Genomic DNA, 22,970 nt, shown 5'->3' on the forward strand with positions numbered 1-22,970 from the left:
GAGTGCGGTGCTGGGGTAGGAAGGAGTGGGGGGACGGGGGTGGTTGGGGAGAGGAAATCCAGCACAGATGGACAGAGATTTGTATCTCGTTGGGGGTAGATGTGGGCAGGTGTGACGGTGGGTTGCCGGCAGACCGGTTAGCCGGGGGCCGAGCATCGTCGGCCTTCTCCACCCACACACTCCACAACGGCCACCACCGTTTTTGCTTCTCCGTCCAAGCTTTTGAATGCCCATTGCTCTCCTGGCTCATGCTTAACGACTCGGACGATGATGATACATGGATCGACTGGGACATTGTCCGCGCTATCTGCTATTGCTATTGCTATGCCGCTCCTTCAAATCCACTTGCAAGCCTCGGCATGCACACCAAGACGGGCATATGCTGGCTACTGCTGGAAAGTACCGACACGAACGCAACAGTCATGGGGTGTGGGGGGGAGGGGACTGGTAGCGAGGTGTGTATAATAAAAATATCTTCTTCGGATCTCTTTCGATGCGGAATGGCGGTGCTGTTACTCGGCTACTGCCCCACGACAGCGGTCTGGGGTATGGGCGCGTTGGCGGCGACGGTCGAGAGCGCCGATGTCGCCTGGGCCTTGCCTCGGCGTCCGAGGAGGGTCGCGTTGCCCATGTTGAGCTCGAATGTCGGCGCCTTGCTGCCTCCGCGAGCGCGGTCGCGCTGTCCTGCACGGCCGTCGTAGAGCGCCGCCTCGGCCTCGCGGCGGTTGGCGCCTCCACGCCCGACATAGTGTGTGACGACGGGCTGCTTAATACCCGCCGCCTTATTTGCGGCTGCACGCGCGCGGTGCTCGTCAATCTGTCGTGCAACCGCCTCGCCGTGCTTGCGCCGTGCTTCTTCGACCTGGGCGTCCTCGTCCGCGGCCTCGTCCTCCTCGTTGAGACCGTGGAGGAAGCCGCGAACGCCGGCGCCGCCGGGACCGTTGTACGCGCGACGACGTGCGCCCTCCTCCTCCATGCGGTGCACAGCATAGGTGATGTCAAAGGCCTCCTTGAGCACGCCAACACCGGGGGAGCGGCCCTCGCGGTTGCCTGCGCGGATGGACGAAAGGAGGGGCGAGTCCATGGGAGCATTGCCCGCCTTGACCTTGGGGATGGTGAGCTCTGGCGAAGCAGGCGCCGGCGTGTTCTTGATCCATGGGTGCTCGAGGAACTCGTCAATGGTGTACCGTTGCGCAGGGTCGACGCAGAGGAGGTGGGTGATGAGGTCCTTGGCCGAAGCGGAAATGTCATCCCACCATGGGCTGAGGAACGTGTAGTAGCCGCGGGCCACCTTCTCTGTGAGGACGTTGATGCTTTCGTCGTAGAAGGGAGGGAAGCCACACAGCAACGTGTAGAGCACACAGCCCAGAGCCCACATGTCCACAGACTTGCTATACCGCTCGTCCTTGACAATCTCAGGCGCAGTGTACCCGACGGTACCGCAAGGCGTCATGGTCTGCTCGTCCCAGACAATCTTGGACAGGCCAAAGTCTGCAATCTTGACTCGGCCAATGCCGCCACCGCCGATTCCGGGCTTGAACTCGCCCTCGTCCTGTTTGTCCTCGTCATAGGGCCGGTGAATCGGGTTGTCTGAGGGGACAATGGGGATGCGCTCAAACAGGAGGTTTTCGGGCTTGATGTCACTGTTTTGGCAACGTCAGCTGTTTGTCCGCCCGTCCTCTACGCAGATTGCGAAGGCTTACCGATGCACCACGCCGCGCTCCTCGTGCAGATGCCTGATGCCCTCCGCCACCTGGATGATGACGTGGCGGGACAGAGCCTCGCTAAAGTAGGTGAACTTTACGATCTGATGGAACAGCTCGCCACCTTCCATGACTGTATGACATCAGCACATACTCGCGGTCCGTCATCGGGGCAACATGCCATGGGGGCACTCACGTTCCAGGATTAGGAAATAGTGTTCGTCGCTCTCGGTGAACCCGAGGAGCTTGACGATACTTGGGTGGTCAATGCCACGCATGATCTGCACCTCCTTGAGAATGTTTGCGCGCTGGAATTCAAGTGTTAGCAGGTTTGTTTGTGTGTGTGTGTGTGTGTATTTGTGGGTGAGGGGGGTCACAGACGACCACACATCGCATGCGTCCGCTCGAGCGCGGAGCTTGGCACGTGAATGCACAGCCACTCAGACGCTCGCCAGCCAGTAAGACCAAGCATGAGGCAGAAAACCAAGAGAACGACGAGAACACCGAGACGAAAGGGAAAAAAAAGACGGCTGATACCAACCTCGGTCACTCGGGGGCGCTTCTTGAAGTTGGGGTTGAGGTGGCGGTTGCCGTTCTACCCATGGTTAGTTTTGCTGGGGGGAGGTTGACCCGAATAAGGGGAGAAAAGGAGGGAGGGCCGCCATTGTCCAAGCTCCCAGTCTGGCCAGGACTGGGACACAATGACGACCAGGAAAAACCACAATCCGGCTATGGGAACGGCTATTGGTATGGAGGAGGAGGAGGAGCTTGTACACACTTGAGAAGAGTTGAGCTCATATTTGCGCACGACCTTGACGGCGACCTTTTTGCCGGTCAACTTGTCGACAGCCTTGTACACGTTGGAGAACGCGCCATCGCCCATCTTCTCGACGAGCTGGTAACCCTCGAGGCCCTGTTTGTCAGCTTCATGGGCGTTGGACACTCTGACAGCTGAACCCCACCTCATAACTAGGCATGCGCTCGCCTTGCAGCTTTTCTTCTGCCACAATCTTCTCTGCCTCTTGACGGTAGTCGTGTGTCTTGACCTCGCGCTGGGCAGTCGTCGTCTTTTCGACAGTGGCAGTCTGAGACTTCACGTCACGAGACACTTCAGGGCCATGGCCATTGTTGGCGATGCCGTCAGCGGCTGAGACAGGAGCAGTCGCCTTTACGGGCTCCAAGGGGGCCGAGGCCTGGACTGGGCTTGCATGCTGGTGGTTGTCGGCGCCAGCGGCATGCTTGCCATGACGGAGGATCTCTGGAGCAGGTGTAAGCAAGACGAAGCCGAGTGTGCATGAAGCCAACGTCCGGGACAGATGATTTCGGAAACCCGGGATAATGGGGACAAGCGGCGGAATGTGTGCGCAAAAAAGCGTTGTGCGGGATCGCTCTACCCTCGCGGCGGCGGGGCAGTGATCGATCGCCACACACGCACACATTACCCTCCACCGTAAATCTGAACCCGCCCGGCGGTCATCGTTTATGGAGGGCGAGATCTGGTCTGGCCCAGACACCCCCCCTGCCCATACCCTATACTAGCTCTAAACACCAACGCTGGTGACAATGACGACAGCACTAGCGGGGTATGCTGGAAAGTCTCTCATGCCCACACATTGCCGGCCGGCCAGATGCGGCCGGATGCTGATGGGGGAGAGATGGGGGCAAAAGGGCAAGAAAAAGGTTGACCATGATGATGGATGCAGGGGGGGTAGTGCAAGTGGGGGGGCTGAATCATGGGCAGGGAAAAGCCGGGGACAGACGGGGGGGTGGAATGGAAACGGGCATTGATTTGTAAACTCACGTTTGAAGCTCGAGAGCATGTCGGGCTCCAGGCTCGCGTTCTGGAGTCTATCAAGTGCGACGATGTAGTTTTGCTGGACGGCAGACTGGGTGGAAGGGGAAGCGGCGACTGCGCGGCGTGCTTCCTGTGACTGGGGCGATGATCCGCGAGGCTGCTGGTCCTGCGGGTGGAGGTGGTTGGGAGAAAGCCTGGATGCCTGGGGCCAAGCTGAGATGGAGGCTGGGGTCACACCGATGGTGCTGTGGGAGTGGTGGCGGGTGGTGCTGCGGGTGGCCGCGTTGGTCAAGTCGCGCGTTTGGCCTGCGCTGCGACTGTGAGACCCGAGTGGGGAGAGCGGGTTGGATGGGTAAGCAGACGGATCGGTGCTGAGCGGGACGATGGATGAGACGGAGCGAAGGGATCCGACTGCGCTAGTGCTCGACGCCGACGAGGTGAAGGAGAGGTTGTTGTTGGACGTTGGGGGTGACCTGTGTGACGACGATACGCTGGACGATGGGGATCCGGGGGAGGGGCAGGTCGGGGCTCTTGTTGCAAGAATGGGGACGGCGCGCGAGACGGGGGCTGGAGGGGGTGGTGGGTGAGAGATGGTGGGTTCGCTGCACAGCGGTTGCTGGTGTTGTGCCTGCGATGGTGGTGATGAGGATGGGGGGGATGAGGATGGGATGGAGGAGAGAGTAAAGGTGGACTCGCGGGGGGATGCGCCGTCCACAAGAGGGACGGTGGTCACGGCTGGCACGGTGTGGGAGTGTGTGCGGGTTTGCAACTGAATCCGATGACGGGCGCGGCGCTACACTGGCGTCGGTGGCGTCGGCAATGGATCGCTTGTGACGCAGCGCGGCTGGGGGGGGGGGGGGGGTGGAACGTTGGTGGTGGAGGGGGGTGGGGGTGACTGGCCACTGGGTGATGGACTACTGTACTACTGTTTCGGTTGCGATACGTGGGCAGTGTGTGTGTGTCGTCTTGGAATGGGGGAGAGAAGAGCGCGATGGATGAGGGAGGGAGGTGGGTGCTGCTTGGTGGTGTGGTGGGCGGTGTGGGCGGTGTGGGTTGGGGGGTGGTGGGATGAATGAATGGACCAGGGTTGCACTGAAAGGGCGGCGGCAGGGGGGGCAACGGGGGGGAAGGAGGCAGTTGATGGGGGAGGAGGCGACGATAATGATGGGGGGGGGACAAAATAGGCGGGGTGGGTGGGCAGAGAGAGAGAGCGTATGGTGAGGAGGAATGAGGAATGTGTCGGTTGGTGTGGTGAAATATATGCGAGACAGTCAGTGAGAGTGCTATATTGGAGAAGAGAGAGAAAGAGAGAGCGAGAGACAAATGGATCGTGGTGGAGAAAGAACACAGGAGACAGTGAGTCACTCCATAAACCCCCTCCAGCGATGGGAAACACAAGTGGTGCACCCAGAAATGGGATGACGAAAGAGGATGACTGTAGCGCAAAGGGGACAAGAACGCAAGGCCGCAATACAAAGGAGAGGGAGGGAGAGAGGACTGGCGCATGGTGACGCGCGCGGGTGCACGACTCCCCCCTGGTCTTCCCCCAACCACACGTCCCCAACCCTCGCGTGGCCTTGCTACTCAAAGGATCACAGGTCTTGCTGTCCCGCTGGATGAGGCCACTGCCTCCCCACTTGTACACACCATGCTCCCTGCCACCGTTGGAGTGAGCTCGTCATGCCGAGGTTGGCCGCGGGACACACACATGCTGGGCGCCGCAGCCAAAACCGAATCCAAACAGCGTGGTGTCACTCGCTCACCCGCTTACAGTACTCACCAGCCCCCACTCTGACGGGTAGTCTCCAGCGGCCAGCGGCCAAGCGGCCAGCAGAATGACCATGTCCATAAGAGCACCTCTCAACACCAAACGTGGCCAGAGGCAATGGCAATGGGCGTCACTCGTCACTCGTCACTCCCCCTCCCGACAATGTTCGCCCTTCCTATGATCCTATGCCGTCACCAGCCCACGACAAACTCGAGGCCCACCGTTCCCGCTCCAAGCCAGCTATTCCTGGGAACGGCACACGCGCACCCGTTGCACACTGGCACCACTGTATGGGATGGAACACCGCCCTCGCGCGCTGCAAGGTCGCGGCTCCACGTCGTGTAGCGAGAGTGCGCTCTGGGATCGGTAGCGGCAGTTAAGTGTTTGTCCAGACGTCCAGACGTCCAGACGTCGCGGTTGGTGGACCTGGCCGACCTGGGGCCTGCCACAGGCCACAGACGCACAGACTGATTTATTTTCCGTCCTCGATACCCAACAGAGTAACAAAACGACGATGGGCAGAGGGTACAGAGCCCCGGGGGGGTCCCATCAATACAAATTAACCTTGTCGCCGTCCTGCACTTCCCTGTCGACTCAAATGACTCCCATGACTCCATGACTCCATGACTCACCCGATCGGACTTGTGTCAACGTCGCATTCGTATTCGTATTCGTATCCCCCATGTGTGCACATGCACACCGAGACCACACGCTGCACGCTTGGGGGTTTGGCGCTGGCCGACCGCTCCACTGCCACTCGCGAGACCCAGAGCTCGCGCGCTCGCGGAAAAAAGATGGTGTGACGTGCTCACTGACGTCACTGCCGCCAAGCCACCCAAACGATGTCATCATGGATCATGGGGGGACGCGCATACCTCATCGCGGTCATATTGCATTGCTCTTTGGATCGCAAATTGATGCTGCTGCATCAGCCACATGCACGCTCTCGTCCATGGCAGTTTCTGGCAAAAAAAAAGGTGGCAGCGAGAGGCAATCTGTGTGGCTGTTGCTTGGGGCAAGTGGCAGAAGGGGAAAACAGGAACGTCACATCGCATATCACACTCGGGCACCCGAGTGCAGAGAGCTGAGAGGGGATATGTCGGGTCTCTATCTATAGAGCTACACGTTGGATCCCGCCATCATAATGTATGCCACGCAGGGCAAAACACCCTTTGGGCAAAGTATAAACTACTGCTGTTCTTTGGTTACGTCCTTCATTGACTATACTAACCCCCTCGCCCCATGCTACAGGCGCGGGGGATACCCTGGTTGCGGGGACACGCCGCCTCGCTGTTGCTGTTGTTGCTGCTGCTGCTGCTGTTGTTGCTGTTGCGGGGGAGGCGGCGGCGGCGCGCCTCCACGAGCGTCAGGCCCACCAGGTCCGCCGTTCGGCGCAGAGAGGTATGGCCGCCAGTCACCTTGCCGCGGGTACTCGCCAGGACGTGCTGCCGGGTGGGAATGGTGGTGCAGCGGCGGCGGTCCGTTTGACGGCGGGAAAACGCCCAACGAAGGCAGGACCTGGGGCTGCTGCTGCTCCCACCGTTCGCGCGCGTCACGGTGATGCGCCTCGCGGCCGTGGGGGTCGCTGCGAGGGTGGTCGCGCGACGGGTCACGCGCATGGCGGTCGCGCGCGTGCGGGTCACGCGAGTGGTCGCGCGGAGGAGCCGCCGTCGGCACGACGGGCGGCAGACGGCTGGGCTGGCCGGCTGGCGACGCGTGGCGCGGTGGTGGAGCATAATAGGTCGTCTGCGCCTGCGGCGGTGGTGGTGGCGGCTCGCGGCCGCGGTCCCATCCTGGTGGGGGAGGCTGGGGGGCAGCTGCGACCGCCGCGTACGAGTACGTCGAGGGTGGCGGTCCGCGAGCATACCGGTCCTCGGGGGGAGGAGGGGCACGGTCAACGAACGGTGCACCATGCTCAAACGAAGGGCGGCGGTCAAACACGTCGCCGCGGGGAGGGAATAGCTCGCCTCCCTGCGCTGGCCGAGGTGAAGGCCGCGTCGGCGCCGGACCGTCAAACTCGCGCTCGTCGACCGTACCGTCCGAAATGACCGACTGGCTGTCAAACGGCTTGGTCTCCTTGGCAGGCGGGTCGTCGTTGAGCAGCGCCGAAATACGCATGCCGCCGGACCGCGAGGGAGGGTTGGAGGGCGTGTCGCGAGCAGAAGAATTGGCGCTGCTGCCGAGTGGGGGCGGGCCGTGGTGTGGGCTTGGGGGGAAGACGGCCAGACGAGGCTCGGGCGGGAACTCGTGAGAGCCACGATGCGTAGCGCCGCCGCCATACTCGTACTGCGACGACTGGGGACGGGGAAGGCCCGGAAACTCGCTCGCAGGATAGGCGCCGCGGGGGTCGTCGGCCGACACACCGTTCACTTTGATGGGCTGGACACCGACCTGCGTAGACGCAGGCGGCACAATTCCAGCCTGGCGAAGCTGGTCAATGGTCAGGTTGTAGTGGTTCCTAACCTGGATGACCGTCTTGGTGTTGCCAAGCCTGTCCGCAATGGCACGAAAGTCGGTGCCGTGCTCGCGGACGAGTTCAGGAAACTTGTTCTTCTCCGCAACTGACCAGTACGAGTTGGTAGTCGTGCGACGGGGCTTGGGCTCGGTAGCCGGGGGAGGCGCAGCGTTCGGGTCTGGGGGAGGAGCGTTGGGGTCGACGGGCTCGACAACCTTGCGGCGCTTTGTACGCTTGACGGGGGGAAGGAGGGGTCCAGTGTCAATGACCAGGTTTGTCACGGGGTCGATGAGCGGCCCAGCGGCCGAGGGCAGGGGAACGGCCGGCGTGCCATTGATAGGCACTACGACGGGGACAGGCGCAGGAACAGGCGGGGGAGGAGCAGCAGCAGCAGCAGCAGTAGTAGTGGTGGTGGTGGTTGTAGCAGCTTGCACGACCACTGTGGCCGCAGGCGGCGGCACCATGACAGCAGCCACCACGGCAGCCTCCTTGATCGCATTCTCCTCCTTGACGAGTGTGTCCTTGGTGACGGAGCTCACGCGCGGACGCTTCTTGCCCTTGCCGTCGCCGCGCGGAGCGCGTGGCTTCGACCTGCTAGCGGTAGAGGGCACCTCACTCGGGGCACGCGAAGGCGTCGCACTGGGGTCATTGTCGGTCTCGATACCGGCCTTGTCCTTGTCCTTGTCCTCGGTCTTGCGCTTCCTCGAGGGAGGCGCGTCCGTGCCACCAGGAGTCGCAGGCATGTCGGAACCAGAGCGCGGGGCGCGATGCCTGCGTCCACTGGGCTGCGGGGTGTTGGTACCAGACCCAGTGTCGCCGCGGTCACGCTTGCCCTTGCCGCCACTCGTCGCCTCCTTGCCGCCCGTCATCGTCTCCTTTTGACGCTCAATATCGGCCATGAGCGCCGAAGACTTGTTCTTGGCAAGAGCCCTGCGGGCCTTGACGCCACGGCGCGCGGCGAGGAGCGACTTGTAGTCCTGTTCGTACTTTGTGCGGTAGTAGTAGAGCACGCAGTCACTGGCCGTCTTGTTCGGCAGCACCTCGGCGATACGGCCAAACTGCTTGGGGTACACGAGGTAGCGCTTGAGGAACTTTTCGCGCTCCTCGGGAGTCCAGACAGCTTCGCCCACACCCTTAAAGTCGTAAAAGTCCAAGGGGTCGCGGATGAGATTGTTCTCGTCGTCGTACACCATGTTGCGCTCCTTGGTCAGGATCATGTCGGGGATCGTCGCGGCCGTCTTGGCGGCACGGTGCGTAGGGTCCTTGGCGGCGCTGTCAGCCAGACCGGCCAGAATGGCCTGGTACTCGGCCTCGGTGGCCACAGCGTCACCGGCACCGCGACGGCGGTTGCTGCGAGCCGGGAACGTCTCCTCCACAATCGGCGTAGTAGGCGGCAGGCCAGGCGTTGGGGCAGGCAGGATTGAGCCCGGAATGGCATACAGGTCGGCTGGGGGAGGGCCGCGTTTCTCCATAGACTTTTCGAGGAACGCGCGGTGGTCGACCCACGACTTGTCCAACTCGAGGTACTCTTCGCGGAGGTAGGCCACCTTGGCGTCCAGCTCGGCCTGTTCGGCTGCCACGAGCGCGGCAACATGCTTGGCAACTGGGCGTTGGTCACGACGGAGAGGTCGGGTGATGTCCTTGATCATCTGCTCGGCCGACCAGTTGGGATCGGTCGGCACGCGAGTGCTCTCTGTGGGCGCTGCAGCTTGGTTCCACTTGAGAATGGCCTCAATGTCCACCTCGCACTGAACAGGCTTGCCAAGCTCCGCCCTGACCGCAGCCATGATCTTGAGATCCTCGGGGTCCAGAGGAGTAGTCGGGGCCATGTAGTCGTCGCCGTCATTGTCAGCATCGGTGCTGGCAGACGGTTGGGGGTCCCGAAGGCGCTCCTTGGCGGCACGAGGAAGAGGCTCCTTGGTGGGCGGCAACTCGACAGCACGGCGCTCGGCGATGGTGCTGCGCCGGGTGACTGGTGCCTCCCTGACAGGAGGCTCTGGCTCGGGCTGGGACTCGGGTTCCTTGACAGGCTCCAGCTCCTTCTTGGGTGGTGGGAGTGGCGACGCAAAGGTGACCGTCTTCTCATCCGGCTCCTCGATAGCCTCGGTAGTGGGTTCGGCCATTTCAATGTCGACCGTAACCACTTTCTCAACCACAACAAGAGGGGCAGGAGTGGGCTCCTCCTCCACCACTGCAGCAGGCGCAACAACCGCGGGCTCTGGCTCCTCCATCGCCACATCCTCTTCCACGACTGGGGTCGGGGGGACCTCAACCTTGGCGGAGATGGGCGAAACGGGCTTCACTGGGCTGGCCATGTCCACATCGCCGTTGACGTCGACCTCAACGGGTGGTGTCGGTGGGCGAGGAGGCGAAGGGCTACGAGCTTCAACAGCGGGGGCAGCCTCTTCCACAGCGATAGGCTCGCGCTCAGGTTCAGGCTCGGGGACGGCTTCCTTCGTGATGGGCTCGGGCGTGGGCTCCTTCTCAGCGATTGGCGGAACAGGGACCGGTTCGGGCGACTCGGTCCTGTCGGGGTCGAAACGGTCGGCCGTCTCCGTCTCGATGGGCTCAGGGACTTGCTCCGGCTCGGCGGCCTCGACAACTTGGGGGGCTTGCTCGATGGGGGCAGGCTCCACAGCGGGCTCCTCGGTAGGAGTGTCGGCTGCTGGCTCGACCACGATAGTGGGAAGAGGCTCGGTCTCGGCCTTGGGAGACTCGTCTTTAGGAGGCTCCAAAACAACGACCGGCTCCGCCTCTGCAGGTTCCTCGACGGGCGCCTTGGCCAACGTCTCAGGCTCCGGCTCAACGACGGCCGCCTCCTCTTGCTCAACAGACTGCTCTTCAACAGGTGAAGGTGCAACCGGGGAAGGTGCAGGCTCGTCCTTGGCCTTGGGCTCGTCGGGAGTAGAGATTTCCACTGGGGCAGGCTTGACGACGATGGGAGCGGCGGGTTCGTCGATAGCAGGCGCGGGCTCCTCGTCGACCTGTATGCCGTTCTGCACAATCTCCTTGGACTCGGGAGCAGGGGAGGGAGAGTTGCCATTTGGTCGTTCGTCAACCGCGCCCTCCGGTACACCGGTGTCGAGACCCAACTCGTTGTTGGGCAAGGAAGGTTTGCGGTCTTCCTCGGTCTCTGCAGTCCTGTCGCGCGCAGGGGGTGAGCGCGGTCGAGACGAGTCGACGTCGCTCGGTGGCGCGGCCGGGCCTTGAGACCCCCCTCGCCTAGACTGGATCGGGGAACTGGTCGCACGAGCACGGCGTGAAGCCCAGCCGTCATCTAATGGACGACCAGCGAACGGTGGCGAGACGGGACTGCGCTGTCGCGACCCTGGCCGGCTGCGTCCCCATTCTCGGCGCCATGGTCCACGGTCACGGTCACGGTCACGGTCGCGTTCACGTTCGCGGTCGCGCTCACGGCCGGGGGATGGCCAGCGGCGATCGCTGCGCTCGCGGTCTCGGTCACGTTCGCGGTCGCGGGGTCCGTCTGGCGCCGGCCAGCGCAGGGGCCGCACGGGGGAGACGACTTCCCCTTCTTCTAAATCGCTTGCTTGAGGATTCGTAGGGCTGGGTTGGGGCTTGGTGCTGAGTGGCAACGCAGAGGTGGCGTCGACTGGGCTGGATGAACCGCGCATTGAACGAGGTGCGCGAGGAGGAGACCATTGGGCCATGGTCGATGGTCCTGGTCCTGGGACGCCGGTAGGCCGTCCACCCTCACGGGCGCGCGGACCATTCCGAGGCCCTCGTGCTGATGATGGTGGTGGGGAGAGTGGACGGCCCCTTTCGCGAGAACTAGGCTGAGACCTGGGTGACCGCGGAACCGACAATCTGATCACCGTGTCAGCACAAACAACAAACAGTCCTTTACAGCCCCCCATCAGGACGACTCGTCCCCAACGCCACTCACTGTCTGTCGTCTCGGTATCGGTCGTCACGGAACCTGCGCTCGTCGCGGTCCCAGTCTCGGTCAAACTGTCGCTCCCTTCCTTGGGAGAACGGCGGGCGGCTGTCTGGGCGCGGCGGTCGCCTGCCGCCACCCTCGCGGTCGCGTTCAAACCCCCATTCTCGGTCTCTGTCTCTGCTGTCCCACTGGTCGCGGTCATAGTCACGGTCGCGGTCTCGGCGGGGAGGGGATGGGGTGCGCGTGCGGCCGCCGGGTCCGATACCATTGGGCCCAGAGGGGCGGAAGGAGCTGCCGCGCGCCGAGCGGTTTGGCGGCCAAGCTCGGCCCTGGGTACGTTGGCCACGTCGTTGTCGTCGTCGTCGAGAGAGGTAACAAACACAGATGGTTTTGCGGGTTCGATGGTTGGGAGGAACAGGAGTGTCAGCAGTGGTACCATGATGGATGCGCCATACGGCGGCGGATGACCCACCTCAGAGGGCCAAAAGCTCGAGCCAGGCCGCCCGTCGCGGCCGTCTCGTTCGCGAGCGGGCACGGCGTCGATGTCCCGGGAGGAGCTGGGGCGTGCTCCACTCGCGTCCTGCAGCGCCGCAGCTGGCTTTAGCGGTAAATGCGGCGGCGGCTGGCGCCCCTGCGGCGTCATGGGGGCGGCGAAGCTGGTTGGGATGTACCAGTCGCCCACTAGGGAGTTGAAGAAGGGGACGGGGTCAAGGTCGAGTTCGGCGGCGAAGGATGGGAAGGGAGGAGGCGGGGTGGATTAGGTCGCTCTGGCGAGGGGGATGGGGTGCGCGCAACGCGCAGACGGTGTTGCCCGTGGTCTGGACGCTGAGCGAGACTGTTGGGGTGTGGTTGTTGGGGCAAGGATGTGAGAGGTGAAAAGGAGTGAATAAACGACAGAGTCGTGGCCCCCTGTGTAGCGTCCTCCTCTTCGTTGACAGGCGGCGGCGGGGGGGGGGAGGGGGGAACAGAGTCGACGGCCAGCCCGGGCAAAGAGTGTGGTCGCGCGCATTAGGGAGGACAGGGGATAGGTTTACGAGTCAAAACAAATCAAAAATACTCCCGCTTTTAAATGGTATGCGGGAATTTGAATTGGAATACGGCTAATGGACTGTGGGTGGCACACGCGCCACACTGTGCCCGCATCGGGAGAGGGGGTTGGAAAGTTTCCGCTCTTCTCCCCATTTTTTGATCCCGCTTGCTCCTCGTGGGCGGGGGAGGGACGAGAGTGTCAGGTGACTCTGGCGCTGGCCTCTGGCCGTCTGCCCTTGGTGCACTGGCGCACTGGGTGAGAGGGTGGGGGGCTTGTGTGGAACAGCGAAGTTGGGTGGCAAAAAAAAGCAAAACACACCAGCATGCAGCAGGTGGCCGTCCTCCGTCATTCTGCACCGTCATCCATCATCATCATCGATCATCCCTAACAGTCTAAGAGGCATCCAGCGTTGACAACATTGTCTTGCATTCGCTCCATCACTCATCCACCCTCTTCTCTTACTCCTCTTTGCTTTACTCAGCCCCCACACCTCACAGCGTCCCCCGTACCACCCACCATCATGACTGATCTCATTCAGGGCATCGCCCACACTGTCCAGGTGAGCAACACCACCACCACCACACGCATGGTACACACTACTAACATACAGGGCATCGTTGAGAGCCTCGTCGCTATTGTCCAGGCTGGCTTCCACGTCGCATACACCTTTGTGCACGGCCTCCTCACCATGCTCTGGAACACGATTGACAGCTTTGCCACCTTCCTCGGCGCCTCTGTCAACTTTGTCTTTTGTGAGCTGGCCGCCACCTCTTTCGTGATAGCTAACGATACAGCCAACATCATCCTGCTGGTGGTCCTCGTTGTCTTCTTCATCTTTTACCGCAGCAGCAACAGCGCCAAGGCTGCCGTCTCCAAGGGCACGGGCAAGAAGAAGGCAGAGTGAGGGCACCGTGTTCTATGCCACCGATCGGTGGCGAATTCCAGGCGGGCACCCGGTGGCAAACAGTGAATTCCCCCACCAACCCCACACGTCCACACGTCCACTCTGTCCGTTCGGTCCGTTCTCTGTTTCTCGCCGCCTCCAACCATACCCCGCCAGCATGTTCACTACCAAATCCCCCTCATCTCCTCTCGACAATGTCCACCTCCTTGGGCCAATTGCCCGCGTGTCTCTGCCTTCCCTCGCCCCTCTGCGACACGATGACCTGCGCACCTGTGCGCTCTGATGGTGTGAAAACAACCATAATATATGGCCACAGTTCCAACGCAGCGGCTGGACGTCCCTGCTCTCCATAGAATTGTAGTATGTAGCGGTAAATGCATGATAAAAGGACGGTTGGACCACGACGATGTGGTCAACAGCACGAAACGCGGAGCCTATTGGGGCTGCCCCATTGCCATTCGGACTCGTCCGGCATATATACCCCGCCTACCGGGCGTGGCGTTGGGGCACCTCTCGGCAGTTGAAAGCCGGAGGGGTGTCTGACACATTCGCCATCTGTCACCTTTGCATGGACCCATGTCCTTGTTCATCCACTCTGCTACATTGCTCACTCGCACATCCCTCGCCACCTCCCGACTCCATCTCCGTCTCCTCCCCACCTCCCATCGCTACTTTACAACCAACATGAATGGTCCTGGCCCGCTGGAGGCCCTCCCCAACGTGACGCCGGTGAGTTGGGGCTGCACACACCACCCATCGACCCATGCCATGCGTACTGGCCACTGACACGCTTTCGCACAGCTCACGCCGCGCGTCACCCGTATCCTTGGTCAGAACCCTTCCCTCATGACGCTGCAGGGGACCAACACGTATCTCCTGCAGCCGCCTTCGTCGCCGTCTGCCCCAGCGATTCTGGTAGACACGACCATGCCCGGCGACCCTGCGACGGCATGGTCTGAGATTGTCCTCACCCATCTCAAGTCCACCTCGGCTTCCATTGCCCACATTGTCCTGACGCACCGACACGTCGACCACGTCGGTGGTCTCGTGCCCCTCATCGCTGGGCTCAAGGCCGCCGGCCTGCCGGCCCCCAAGGTGTGGAAGACGCCCAGCGTCGACGAGGCAACCCTCCAGGCCTCGGAGCGCGAGTGGGACAGGTACTCGTGTGATGCCGGTTTGGCCAACATGCTCAACGAGCTGGGAGACGGCGCGGTGGACGCGTTCAAGCCCCAGGACCCTATCCACCCACTGGCCGATGGCTCGCGGGTGCAGGTCGAGCATGAGGGTAAAGCCGTTGGCGTCACAGTTGTCGCGACGCCGGGCCACACGGCCGACTCGGTGTCCCTTGTTGTTGACGGAGAGGACAAGGAGGTCTTCACCGGCGACACCGTGCTGGGGCAGGGCACGACAATCTTCCAGGACTTTGGTGCTTGTGGGTGTTGTGCTGGCTGCCCTTCGTCGGACATTATTAGCTAACATGGCAGACATGGCCTCGCTGAAGCGTCTCCTGGCCCTCGACGCCGGCGTGCTGTACCCGGCCCATGGGCCCGTCATCAAGGGCGCCGAGCACGTCCGTACCCACTTGACAAACTACATTCGCCACCGGCAAGAACGCGAGGACGTCATCGTCTCCGCGCTGCAGTCCCTCAAGGCCGAGCCGGGCACGCTCGGCATCAAGCTGGACGTCATCCGCTCCGCTGCAGCAGACAAGGCGCGACAGGGCGAGAGGGCCGACGGCCACCGCGCTGCTGGCGCCACGGCCGATGCGCACCAGGCGGCGTCGGACGCGGCGCTCAACTCGACGCCCATCGCTGCGTCCTTCCCGACAAGCGGTGAGGCGGCCAGCGCAGCCACAGTGCCCCTCCTCGTGCGTCTCGTGTACCAGACCGGCCACGAGGGTCTCATCAACGCCGCGAGCCGGACACTTGCCTCCCACCTCTCCAAGCTGGAGAGGGAGGGGCGTGCGCGTAAGATTACAGCGACCATGCCCCAGGTCAAGGACTGGGTCGTTGAGGGCAACGACGCGGGCGACGCCTGGGAGTGGATCGGCGAGCCGGCCCCGCCAGTGTCGGGGACTGGCTGTTGCTAGAGATATATACACGGATACTTGTGTGGCACGTTATCTAAGAGAAGAGGAAACAATGAAAGAAGACGCCGCCGCCTGGCTACAGCCGCGGCCGTTGTATCCGCTATGTATACAATGCATTTCGTATCGTCAAACGCACACTGCCTGCCATCTTTCCCTTCCTGGCTGAGGGAACGGGGCTCGCTCAGCGGCGACCCGCCAGCCGGCCGGCAAGCTCGGCGCGGAGCCTCTCCTCGGCGCTCTTGGCCTCGGCGCCCGACTGGGAACGCAGCTCGCCAATGACGTCCTTGGTCTTGCCAAAGTACACCGCCGAGAGGAGGTTGCGCATCTTGATCCTGGGAGGCTGTTAGTGGTGGTGTTGACTGACATAACAGAACTGTGATCCAAGTCCGTCATAGTGGCTCGACTCACTCCATGTCCTCGACGAAACGGCCGAGGTTGGGCACGTGTCCCGCCGTGCTTGTGAGGTTTGCGTCAAACTCGCCCTGGCGCGTCATGCTGCCGCTGAGCGTCACGTCTCCCTTGCCGTTGCCAGCCGTCGTCTTGGTGTCGAGAACGAGGATGACCGTCGATGTGAGCTTGTACCGCGCGCTGCGGCCGCGCTCGACGCATTCAAACACGTGCAGCGAGTCCCACGATCCCGACAGTCCAGAATCAGCGGGGAGCACTGGGGCAAAGTCAGCAGTGGCGCAGTGGTGGTCGGAAGAGCATGGGTTTCGGCTTGCGGCGGTGGCCCATCTAGCCGCAGCCCTCCCTGTTCCCCCCCGCCCAACTCACCCTTCTTCAGAAGCACGACACCGGCAAAGCTCATGTCCTTGGTCATGCTGGGCTCCTCGTCCTGGTCCCAGAGGTACACCGAGCTCACTCCCCCCTCAAAGTACATTTCGCGGTACGTGTCAAACGCGGCGTTGAGCTGGACTTCCACCTGGCGCAGGCGGGCGCTGGGCTGCGGTCCGCCGGGCGAGGGGGGGATGTAGCTGTCCGACCATGGGGAGCGGAAGCTGTCGCCGTCGCGGTTGTAGTCGCAGCACAGAAAGTCGCGGCTCGAGGCCTCGTCGCGCATGACTTTCAGCGGCTGGTCGACGTTACCGAGTAGGTCCTCGGCGTAGTCGGGCGCAAGCTCGCACAGCGTCTCGACATTCTGCTCGACGCGAGTAGGGGGAAGGCGTCGCAGGAGGTCAAGGAGGGACTCAAATGTATCTGCTGTTAGCTATATCCAGGTACTCGTAGCTCACTGTCTTCGGCCATGGTTGATCTTGTTGAGGTGATGCAACACGTCGGTGGACGGATGAGAGATGGTCATACACAGCCGGGCATGCGTGCGATGACGCGCTGGGTGTCGCTGGTGATACAAAATAACACGTCATGCTCAGGGCCGGCGGTTGTGCGGCGGCGCGGCGGCAGCCCCGAGTCGGTATCGTTCTCGACATCGGTCCGGCGATGGAATTCTTGGAGTGTCCTTGATTTCACAACAATCCACAACACCATTCCTACCATGAGCCCGCGCCCCGGAGCGCTGGGCACACTGGCTGCCGCTCAGCTGGTCATCACGGCCCGCCTGGCATGCCCGCCGGTCACTACACCGTTGCGATCCCTGGTCGCTGGCCCAAGCCGCCTTCCTTGGTCGCCGCCACCCAGTGGCCCGCGTCTTCAAACACGCACGTTGTTCACCCGAGCAACATCGTTTTGGGCTCCTTCATACCCTCCACCTACAAACGATCAGTCTTGGGTGCCCGCGATCCCGCCCCGTCCAGGAGCAGACCTGTCGCCTCCGCCTCTACCGGCTCCCAGCCCTGTGACGCAGGAGAACATCGCGCCGAGCGATGGCCGCCGGAGTCGTATCAAGGAGCGATATCTCGACAGTCTCATGGACAAGGCCGGCGAGCTCGGTCTGCAATGTAGGTAATAGACGGCCTCCTGAACCTAGACTAACTCGCTCAGGCTCCATCCTCGACTCGCACGGCAACTGGACAGCCGAGGAAGGCAGTTATCGCAAAATGGATCTGTGCCGCGCGCACGACCTAGACCCGCGCGATTTGCGCAAACTCGACTCGCTCAACCCCTCCCTAGTCCCCATTATCCTCACGCGCCGGTCGTGTATCCTCATTTCCATCCTGCACATTAGGGCCCTTATCAAGCCCGACCGTGTCATCATCTTCAACGCGCCCGGGACCGAAGAGTCCGAGGCTGCCCGCCGGTTCAAGGCGCACCTGCAGGCCAACGTCCAAGCCGGTTTGGCACTGGAGCGTACGGAAAGGGAAAAGGTCGAGCAGGAACATCCCGATGGTCGTATCCCGGAATTGAGAGAAGACGACCTGGGGCTCAGCTACGAGCACCGCGCGCTCGAGAGTATCCTTGTCGACACGGCCAATGCGCTCGAGGAGGAGATGGGCTTTGTCCGTCGCCTGGTCGAGGAGCTGCTCGAGTCCTTTGAGCACGACATTAACCGTGACAACCTTCGCAAGCTGCTCCACTACTCGCGCCGCCTCGCCGGCTTCCAGAGCCGTGCCAAGTATATCAAGTCGGCCGTCGACGAGCTTCTCGATTCAGACGAGGACCTCAGCGCAATGTACATTTCGGACCGTCTGCAGGGTAAGCCCCGCGCTCTGCACGACCACGAACAGCTCGAGTTGCTCTTTGAGAGCTTTTCGAAGCAGGTAGAGGAAATCGTCTCGGAGATTGATACCATGGTGGTGAGTTGACCAAGTAATGCGCTTCTCCAGCTGACATCCAGGCCAATGTCCAATCCACTCAAGAAGTCGCCGAGCTCATGCTCGATTCAGGCCGCAACGCCCTCCTTGCGCTTGACATCAAGATCTCCATGGCCACCATGGGTGTTGGTGTTGGCGCCCTCGTCGCTGGTCTGTTCGGCATGAACCTGGTCTCTGGCCTCGAGGACACGCCGCACACGTTCTTCATCGTTACTGGAGGTGCCGGTATTGTTGCCCTCCTCGTGTACTGGTACTCGTCTCGCGTCCTTCGCAAGGTCCGCCACGTCGCGCTCGTCGGTCGCCCCACGAGTCTTCCCGAGTCGGTCCGTATGGCCAAGGAGCGCTTCGTTCGCGAACGTGCAGAGTACGCCCGCGCCGAGGCTCAGGCAGAGTACGCCCGTGTCGTCGCCGAGTGCGGCGGTGACCCGCACGGCGCAGCGGCGACAATGGTAGCAGTCAGGAGCAATGCCGCCACCGCCGCTGCTGCTGTCGCTTCCACTCCCATTCCCGACTACGAGGCTCGCTGGCACCTCGTTCGCCGCGGTCTCCGCGCCCGGAGTAGCTGGTGGGACCGCATCTTCCGCCCCCATTCCCTTCGCCGCAACCTACTGGGTATGCGTGGCCAGCCGCCACGCGGCCAGCCCATCCCAGCGCGCGTGACGATTTCATGGAACCCTCCAAAGGGCACTGCTCCTGGAAACAGTGCACGTACCGCGCGTGCCACGGCCGCAGCAGTGTCCACTCCGTCCCACCCGGCCACGCGGCCCACGACACCCAGGCATGACCAGCCGACAGGCTACAGGTCAGAGTACTCGGCTAGGAAGTAGACCCCACCCACCCACCACCCACCCAACCACGTTAAACGGCGTATCTGTACGAGGCACGCACACCACTCACGAACACATGCTCAACGCTAGAGCGCCCGCTCCTCGAGAGCGAACGCGAACCCATTTGACACACCTCCCCAATCTCCCCTCCATGCCTGGCATCTTCTAGACCCATGTTGCAAGAAATTGTATGCTACATTGCCACGAAAACAGAAGCTCGTTGCAGGCCACCGCTAAGGCTTAGACTCTATAGCGTTTCCCGAGATAGGCTGAGATTGTCGGCCATGACGTCACGTGATAACGCCCGGTTGACTCAACCGATTGTTGACGATCCCCTTGCGGGCTGTCGGCTCGAGCACAAGGCGGGTTGGGTTTCCATCCTCCATTCCCCCCAACAACACCACACCAACCTTCCTAAAACAATGCCACCCAAGGCCAAGGCCCCGCCCAAGCCCACCAACTCCGCCGCGCAGGCCGCGGTGCTGTCCAGGACGACGGTGCCCAAGACCGAGCCGTTCACGGCACCTGCACCTGCTGCTAGTGGCGGGCGCACAAAGCAGACTGCACGTAAGAGCACCGGCAGCCGTGCGCCTAGCGGTCGATACGATTTTGATGTCGACAACCACGAGGGCTATACCAGTGGATACGACCGGTGGCAGTTTAACGACAACCACAAAGGCGACCCCCGTGGATACTGGGGACACGATCGCTGGGGCAAGTGGGGTTGGCATTGGCACGGCAATTACACCGAAGGCGACCGCATGTGAAGGTGAGTTTGAGCGCTCCTTCGCACCGCTGACACAGCAGCAGAGCAGATGTCGGTTTGAGATTGTATATGGCAGTGTTGGATCTGTTGCAAAGGACAGAAGTTGTAGGGCGTTGGATTGTATGCACCCCCCCCCCCCCTCGGTATGGATCGTTAAGCGGTGACCTGTTGTGTATACTGGCCAGGAATGGATCGCTCGTTGGCGAGGTTGGCCTGTCCTTCGGCCACCCGATGGCATGTTGCACCTGTGTGTGTAAGTGGACCCGTGGTGTAGCCGTCGGTATCAATGCAAAAAGTGATACATGGTGGGGTGGTTGCTGCTGTGCTCCTACTTGTCCTCGCTCTTGACGCCGGCGGCCGCCTCGGCGTCGCGCGCCTCCTGCTCCAGCTGCTCGGTCCTGTGGTGTCAGCGAAGGTTTCCACTGCCCAGCCAATGACTGGAATGAGGTAGGCTGTCGGCAGTGGCAGCCCGCTACGTTGTCACGAGGAACACAGTGTAGCAGAACTGAGCCAACAACCTCTCCCCGTCCCCCAGACCCATTATTCCAACTCACGTCTTCCACACCTCGCCCGTGGCGTGCATCAGCTCGTACAGCTGGCCGACCTGCTCGTTGCTGAACGTGTTCATCACCTCGGTGTCGAGCTTGCGGCCCGACCACAGCGCCGCGCCGCCGTCGGCCTTGAGCGCCGGCTCAATCTCGTCGAGATACCGCTTCCACTGGGTGAGGAAGGCCATGATGTGCAGTGGGTTGTCGGTGGAGCGCGTGGCGCGGAACTCGGACTTGATGTACGCGTCGCCCATGAAGCGCATCTCGGCGGGGAGCAGGCGGTGCGCGCGGAGAAGGCGGCGATACAGGCTGAGAGTTGGGGTCAGCTTTGGCAAGTGGAGAGGGAAAGGAAGGAATGGAGGGGCAGAGCGCGGGACATGATCAGGTAACACTGCTGTTCAGCCCAGGACTTTTAACCAGCAGTGAGCATGGTGTTGGGCCACGCTGATGCTCCAACAGATGGTGTGGTTGCCTTAGGCCTACCCCCCAAACGGTCACAGGCTGGCAATCCAGCTTGACGCGTGCTGTCGGCGGCGCCGAGCTCGACCAGGACTAAGGGAGCTCAGCTGCTAACAGGCAAAGCCCTTCGATCAGAGGAGCAGCTAAAACGTGAGGCGTACACGACCATAGATACTCCATTGAGGACAGGCTTCGGCCCCGTCCCAGCTCAATCCACGGCGGAACAGCCTCGAGTAGAACGCCGATGACGAAATGTCAAGAGAGGAAGGAAGGTGGTGTGCGTGCGAGTGCGGTCAATCCACGACACTCACGGAAGAGGCGGCAGCACCTGGGCCGAAGCCTGTGAGAGGGAGAGGGGGATACGCCCCGTCTCCGCTGCGCGGATAACTGTGGCGAACATGGTGTCAATAGGGTGTGAGAAATGTCAATAACGAGCAGCATTGTTCGTCGTGCCCGGCTGACATTGCCTGGAAATCCACTGGCCACTGGCGGGTGGATGCGGTCGGCGATCGTCGGAACGTATACGCGACACTTACGTAAATAACCTCTGGCGCCACGTGAGACCCACGAGTCATTACATAATACGTTGACGGAGGCGCCGAACACGCCGACCGTCAAGTGATCGGCACGGCGGAGATGCCACATCCGAGGAGCGGAGTGGCACCGTCCGCTCTCGTTTCCGTTTTTGCTGGTCGACCGTGCTTTCGGTGTTGCCCGTCGACGGCAGGCGTGTGGGCAGCAGACGTAGACGATGACGGTCGTGCAATGACTCTGCCGGTGGAGGCGGGGAAGAAGACACAGAGCAGCGAGCCACAGTCGACGTCTTCAGCACGGTGTTAGCCTCGGAAGAGACCGATCTCGGTACGGCTTGCAAAATCGGGCAACCAGCTCCTCTGCACCGTCTTCATCAAGACACTCTGTTCATTCTCTGCTGGCTGGCTGACTCTTTTTTTTAATTTCCAAAGACCACTTCTGATCTCCGAACATTGTCCGGGGCCCTAGACGGTTGTTGGAAAAGCCATTATCTCAAGGCGAGCGCCACTGCGGTCAGGTTATCCTTCCTGCCCCACCCTCTCGCCCGCTGCCACCAGAAGTCGGTTCCGAGAGGCGTGTGGGTGCTCTGGTTGGCTGCAGGCTCGCCCGGGAACCCGGGCCGGGGTGGGGACGAGGATTGCAGGAGACTCTGGCCAAAGGGCGAGGGGAGGAGCAGGCTGACGGCGCGAACGTTGACTGTGCCACCTAGCCTCTTTGTGGTGTGCGGAGGCACTGTGTATGCAAATTACCCGACCAGAGTGTGTTGCGCTCTCGCTTGAGCCGGCAGTTTGCGGCGAGCAGCGGGCGTAGTAGTGGCCGTAGTGAAACCTTTGTTAGCGGGGGAAGGCCATGGCCCATGGCTGCGTGCTGCAAACCATAGCTTGTGCGCAATGCGGGGCGCTCGGGGACCGGCGGCTTTGGACGGCGGGCAGCGAGCTGGACAAGGGCACTGGCACTTTTGATGATGATATGCTCTGCCCATGCATTCCAGCATTCAGGCATCAGAGCAACAGGTCCCCACCTCTCCCACGGTGGTCGTTCGCAGAAACGGTGTGCGTCCCCTCTTTTCCAACAGCTGGGCGCTGGGCAACAAACGAGAGAAACGAATACTGGGACTCGGCCGAGCTGGGGTGGTGACCGCCCCCGCGACACGACGCCCAGAAAGAATCCTCGTGACGAAGAGGACGAGGACGTCCTCGATCAGTTGAACAGTCACTCTCTAGCTTGTGCAAACGGCGAGCTCATCGCCCAACCCCCTCCCCACGTTCCCCAATCGCCCCCACTGGCCACCCCCGTCACCGCACTGAACAGCATGGTGAGTACATGGCGTCTACGCGCGCCGTTTGGTGGCCGTCAAAAGGCCGCCGTCGGAGGGATAAACCGAACATGTCCGACTCCACAATTGGGCGAGAGACAAGCACGAATGCACCGCACATGGTGGTGTGGCCGGTGGGCGGGCGAGAGCGAGCGACCAGGTCCTAGAGCG

At 61.9% G+C, this 22,970-nt stretch overlaps 8 protein-coding genes across 8 annotated transcripts; 4 read left to right on the forward strand and 4 right to left on the reverse strand.

Annotated features, from left to right (window-relative positions):
* Positions 1–520: 520 nt before the first annotated feature.
* EHS24_007593 (uncharacterized protein) lies at positions 521–5,208 on the reverse strand (the record flags this gene model as incomplete). Its single annotated transcript, XM_028622947.1, has 8 exons — positions 521–1,643; positions 1,704–1,836; positions 1,900–2,011; positions 2,245–2,298; positions 2,482–2,616; positions 2,666–2,961; positions 3,505–4,291; positions 5,146–5,208. 8 exons carry the CDS (start codon positions 5,206–5,208, stop codon positions 521–523), a joined length of 2,703 nt encoding a protein of 900 aa, XP_028476840.1.
* Positions 5,209–6,511: 1,303 nt separating this feature from the next.
* EHS24_007594 (uncharacterized protein) lies at positions 6,512–12,262 on the reverse strand (the record flags this gene model as incomplete). Its single annotated transcript, XM_028622948.1, has 1 exon — positions 6,512–12,262. One exon carries the CDS (start codon positions 12,260–12,262, stop codon positions 6,512–6,514), a length of 5,751 nt encoding a protein of 1,916 aa, XP_028476841.1.
* A 907-nt stretch (positions 12,263–13,169) lies between these two features.
* EHS24_007595 (uncharacterized protein) lies at positions 13,170–13,553 on the forward strand (the record flags this gene model as incomplete). The annotated part of the gene is made up of 3 exons (XM_028622949.1): positions 13,170–13,208; positions 13,260–13,401; positions 13,444–13,553. The coding sequence occupies 3 exons, from the start codon at positions 13,170–13,172 to the stop codon at positions 13,551–13,553; spliced, it is 291 nt and encodes a 96-aa protein (XP_028476842.1).
* A 684-nt stretch (positions 13,554–14,237) lies between these two features.
* Positions 14,238–15,642, forward strand: EHS24_007596 (uncharacterized protein; the record flags this gene model as incomplete). Its single annotated transcript, XM_028622950.1, has 3 exons — positions 14,238–14,282; positions 14,355–14,985; positions 15,038–15,642. The coding sequence occupies 3 exons, from the start codon at positions 14,238–14,240 to the stop codon at positions 15,640–15,642; spliced, it is 1,281 nt and encodes a 426-aa protein (XP_028476843.1).
* Positions 15,643–15,823: 181 nt separating this feature from the next.
* CAP2_3 (F-actin-capping protein subunit beta) lies at positions 15,824–17,006 on the reverse strand (the record flags this gene model as incomplete). The annotated part of the gene is made up of 4 exons (XM_028622951.1): positions 15,824–15,974; positions 16,051–16,306; positions 16,417–16,828; positions 16,875–17,006. 4 exons carry the CDS (start codon positions 17,004–17,006, stop codon positions 15,824–15,826), a joined length of 951 nt encoding a protein of 316 aa, XP_028476844.1.
* A 128-nt stretch (positions 17,007–17,134) lies between these two features.
* MRS2 (magnesium ion transporter) lies at positions 17,135–19,177 on the forward strand (the record flags this gene model as incomplete). The annotated part of the gene is made up of 3 exons (XM_028622952.1): positions 17,135–17,537; positions 17,581–18,332; positions 18,374–19,177. The coding sequence occupies 3 exons, from the start codon at positions 17,135–17,137 to the stop codon at positions 19,175–19,177; spliced, it is 1,959 nt and encodes a 652-aa protein (XP_028476845.1).
* Positions 19,178–19,599: 422 nt separating this feature from the next.
* EHS24_007599 (uncharacterized protein) lies at positions 19,600–19,944 on the forward strand (the record flags this gene model as incomplete). Its single annotated transcript, XM_028622953.1, has 1 exon — positions 19,600–19,944. The coding sequence occupies one exon, from the start codon at positions 19,600–19,602 to the stop codon at positions 19,942–19,944; it is 345 nt and encodes a 114-aa protein (XP_028476846.1).
* A 327-nt stretch (positions 19,945–20,271) lies between these two features.
* ACN9 (acetate non-utilizing protein 9) lies at positions 20,272–21,350 on the reverse strand (the record flags this gene model as incomplete). The annotated part of the gene is made up of 3 exons (XM_028622954.1): positions 20,272–20,341; positions 20,498–20,800; positions 21,262–21,350. The coding sequence occupies 3 exons, from the start codon at positions 21,348–21,350 to the stop codon at positions 20,272–20,274; spliced, it is 462 nt and encodes a 153-aa protein (XP_028476847.1).
* Between the last annotated feature and the right edge of the window lie 1,620 nt (positions 21,351–22,970).

Source organism: Apiotrichum porosum (assembly GCF_003942205.1).
Source record: "Apiotrichum porosum strain DSM 27194 chromosome Unknown scaffold_5, whole genome shotgun sequence".
In the NCBI taxonomy this organism is placed as follows: domain Eukaryota; kingdom Fungi; phylum Basidiomycota; class Tremellomycetes; order Trichosporonales; family Trichosporonaceae; genus Apiotrichum; species Apiotrichum porosum.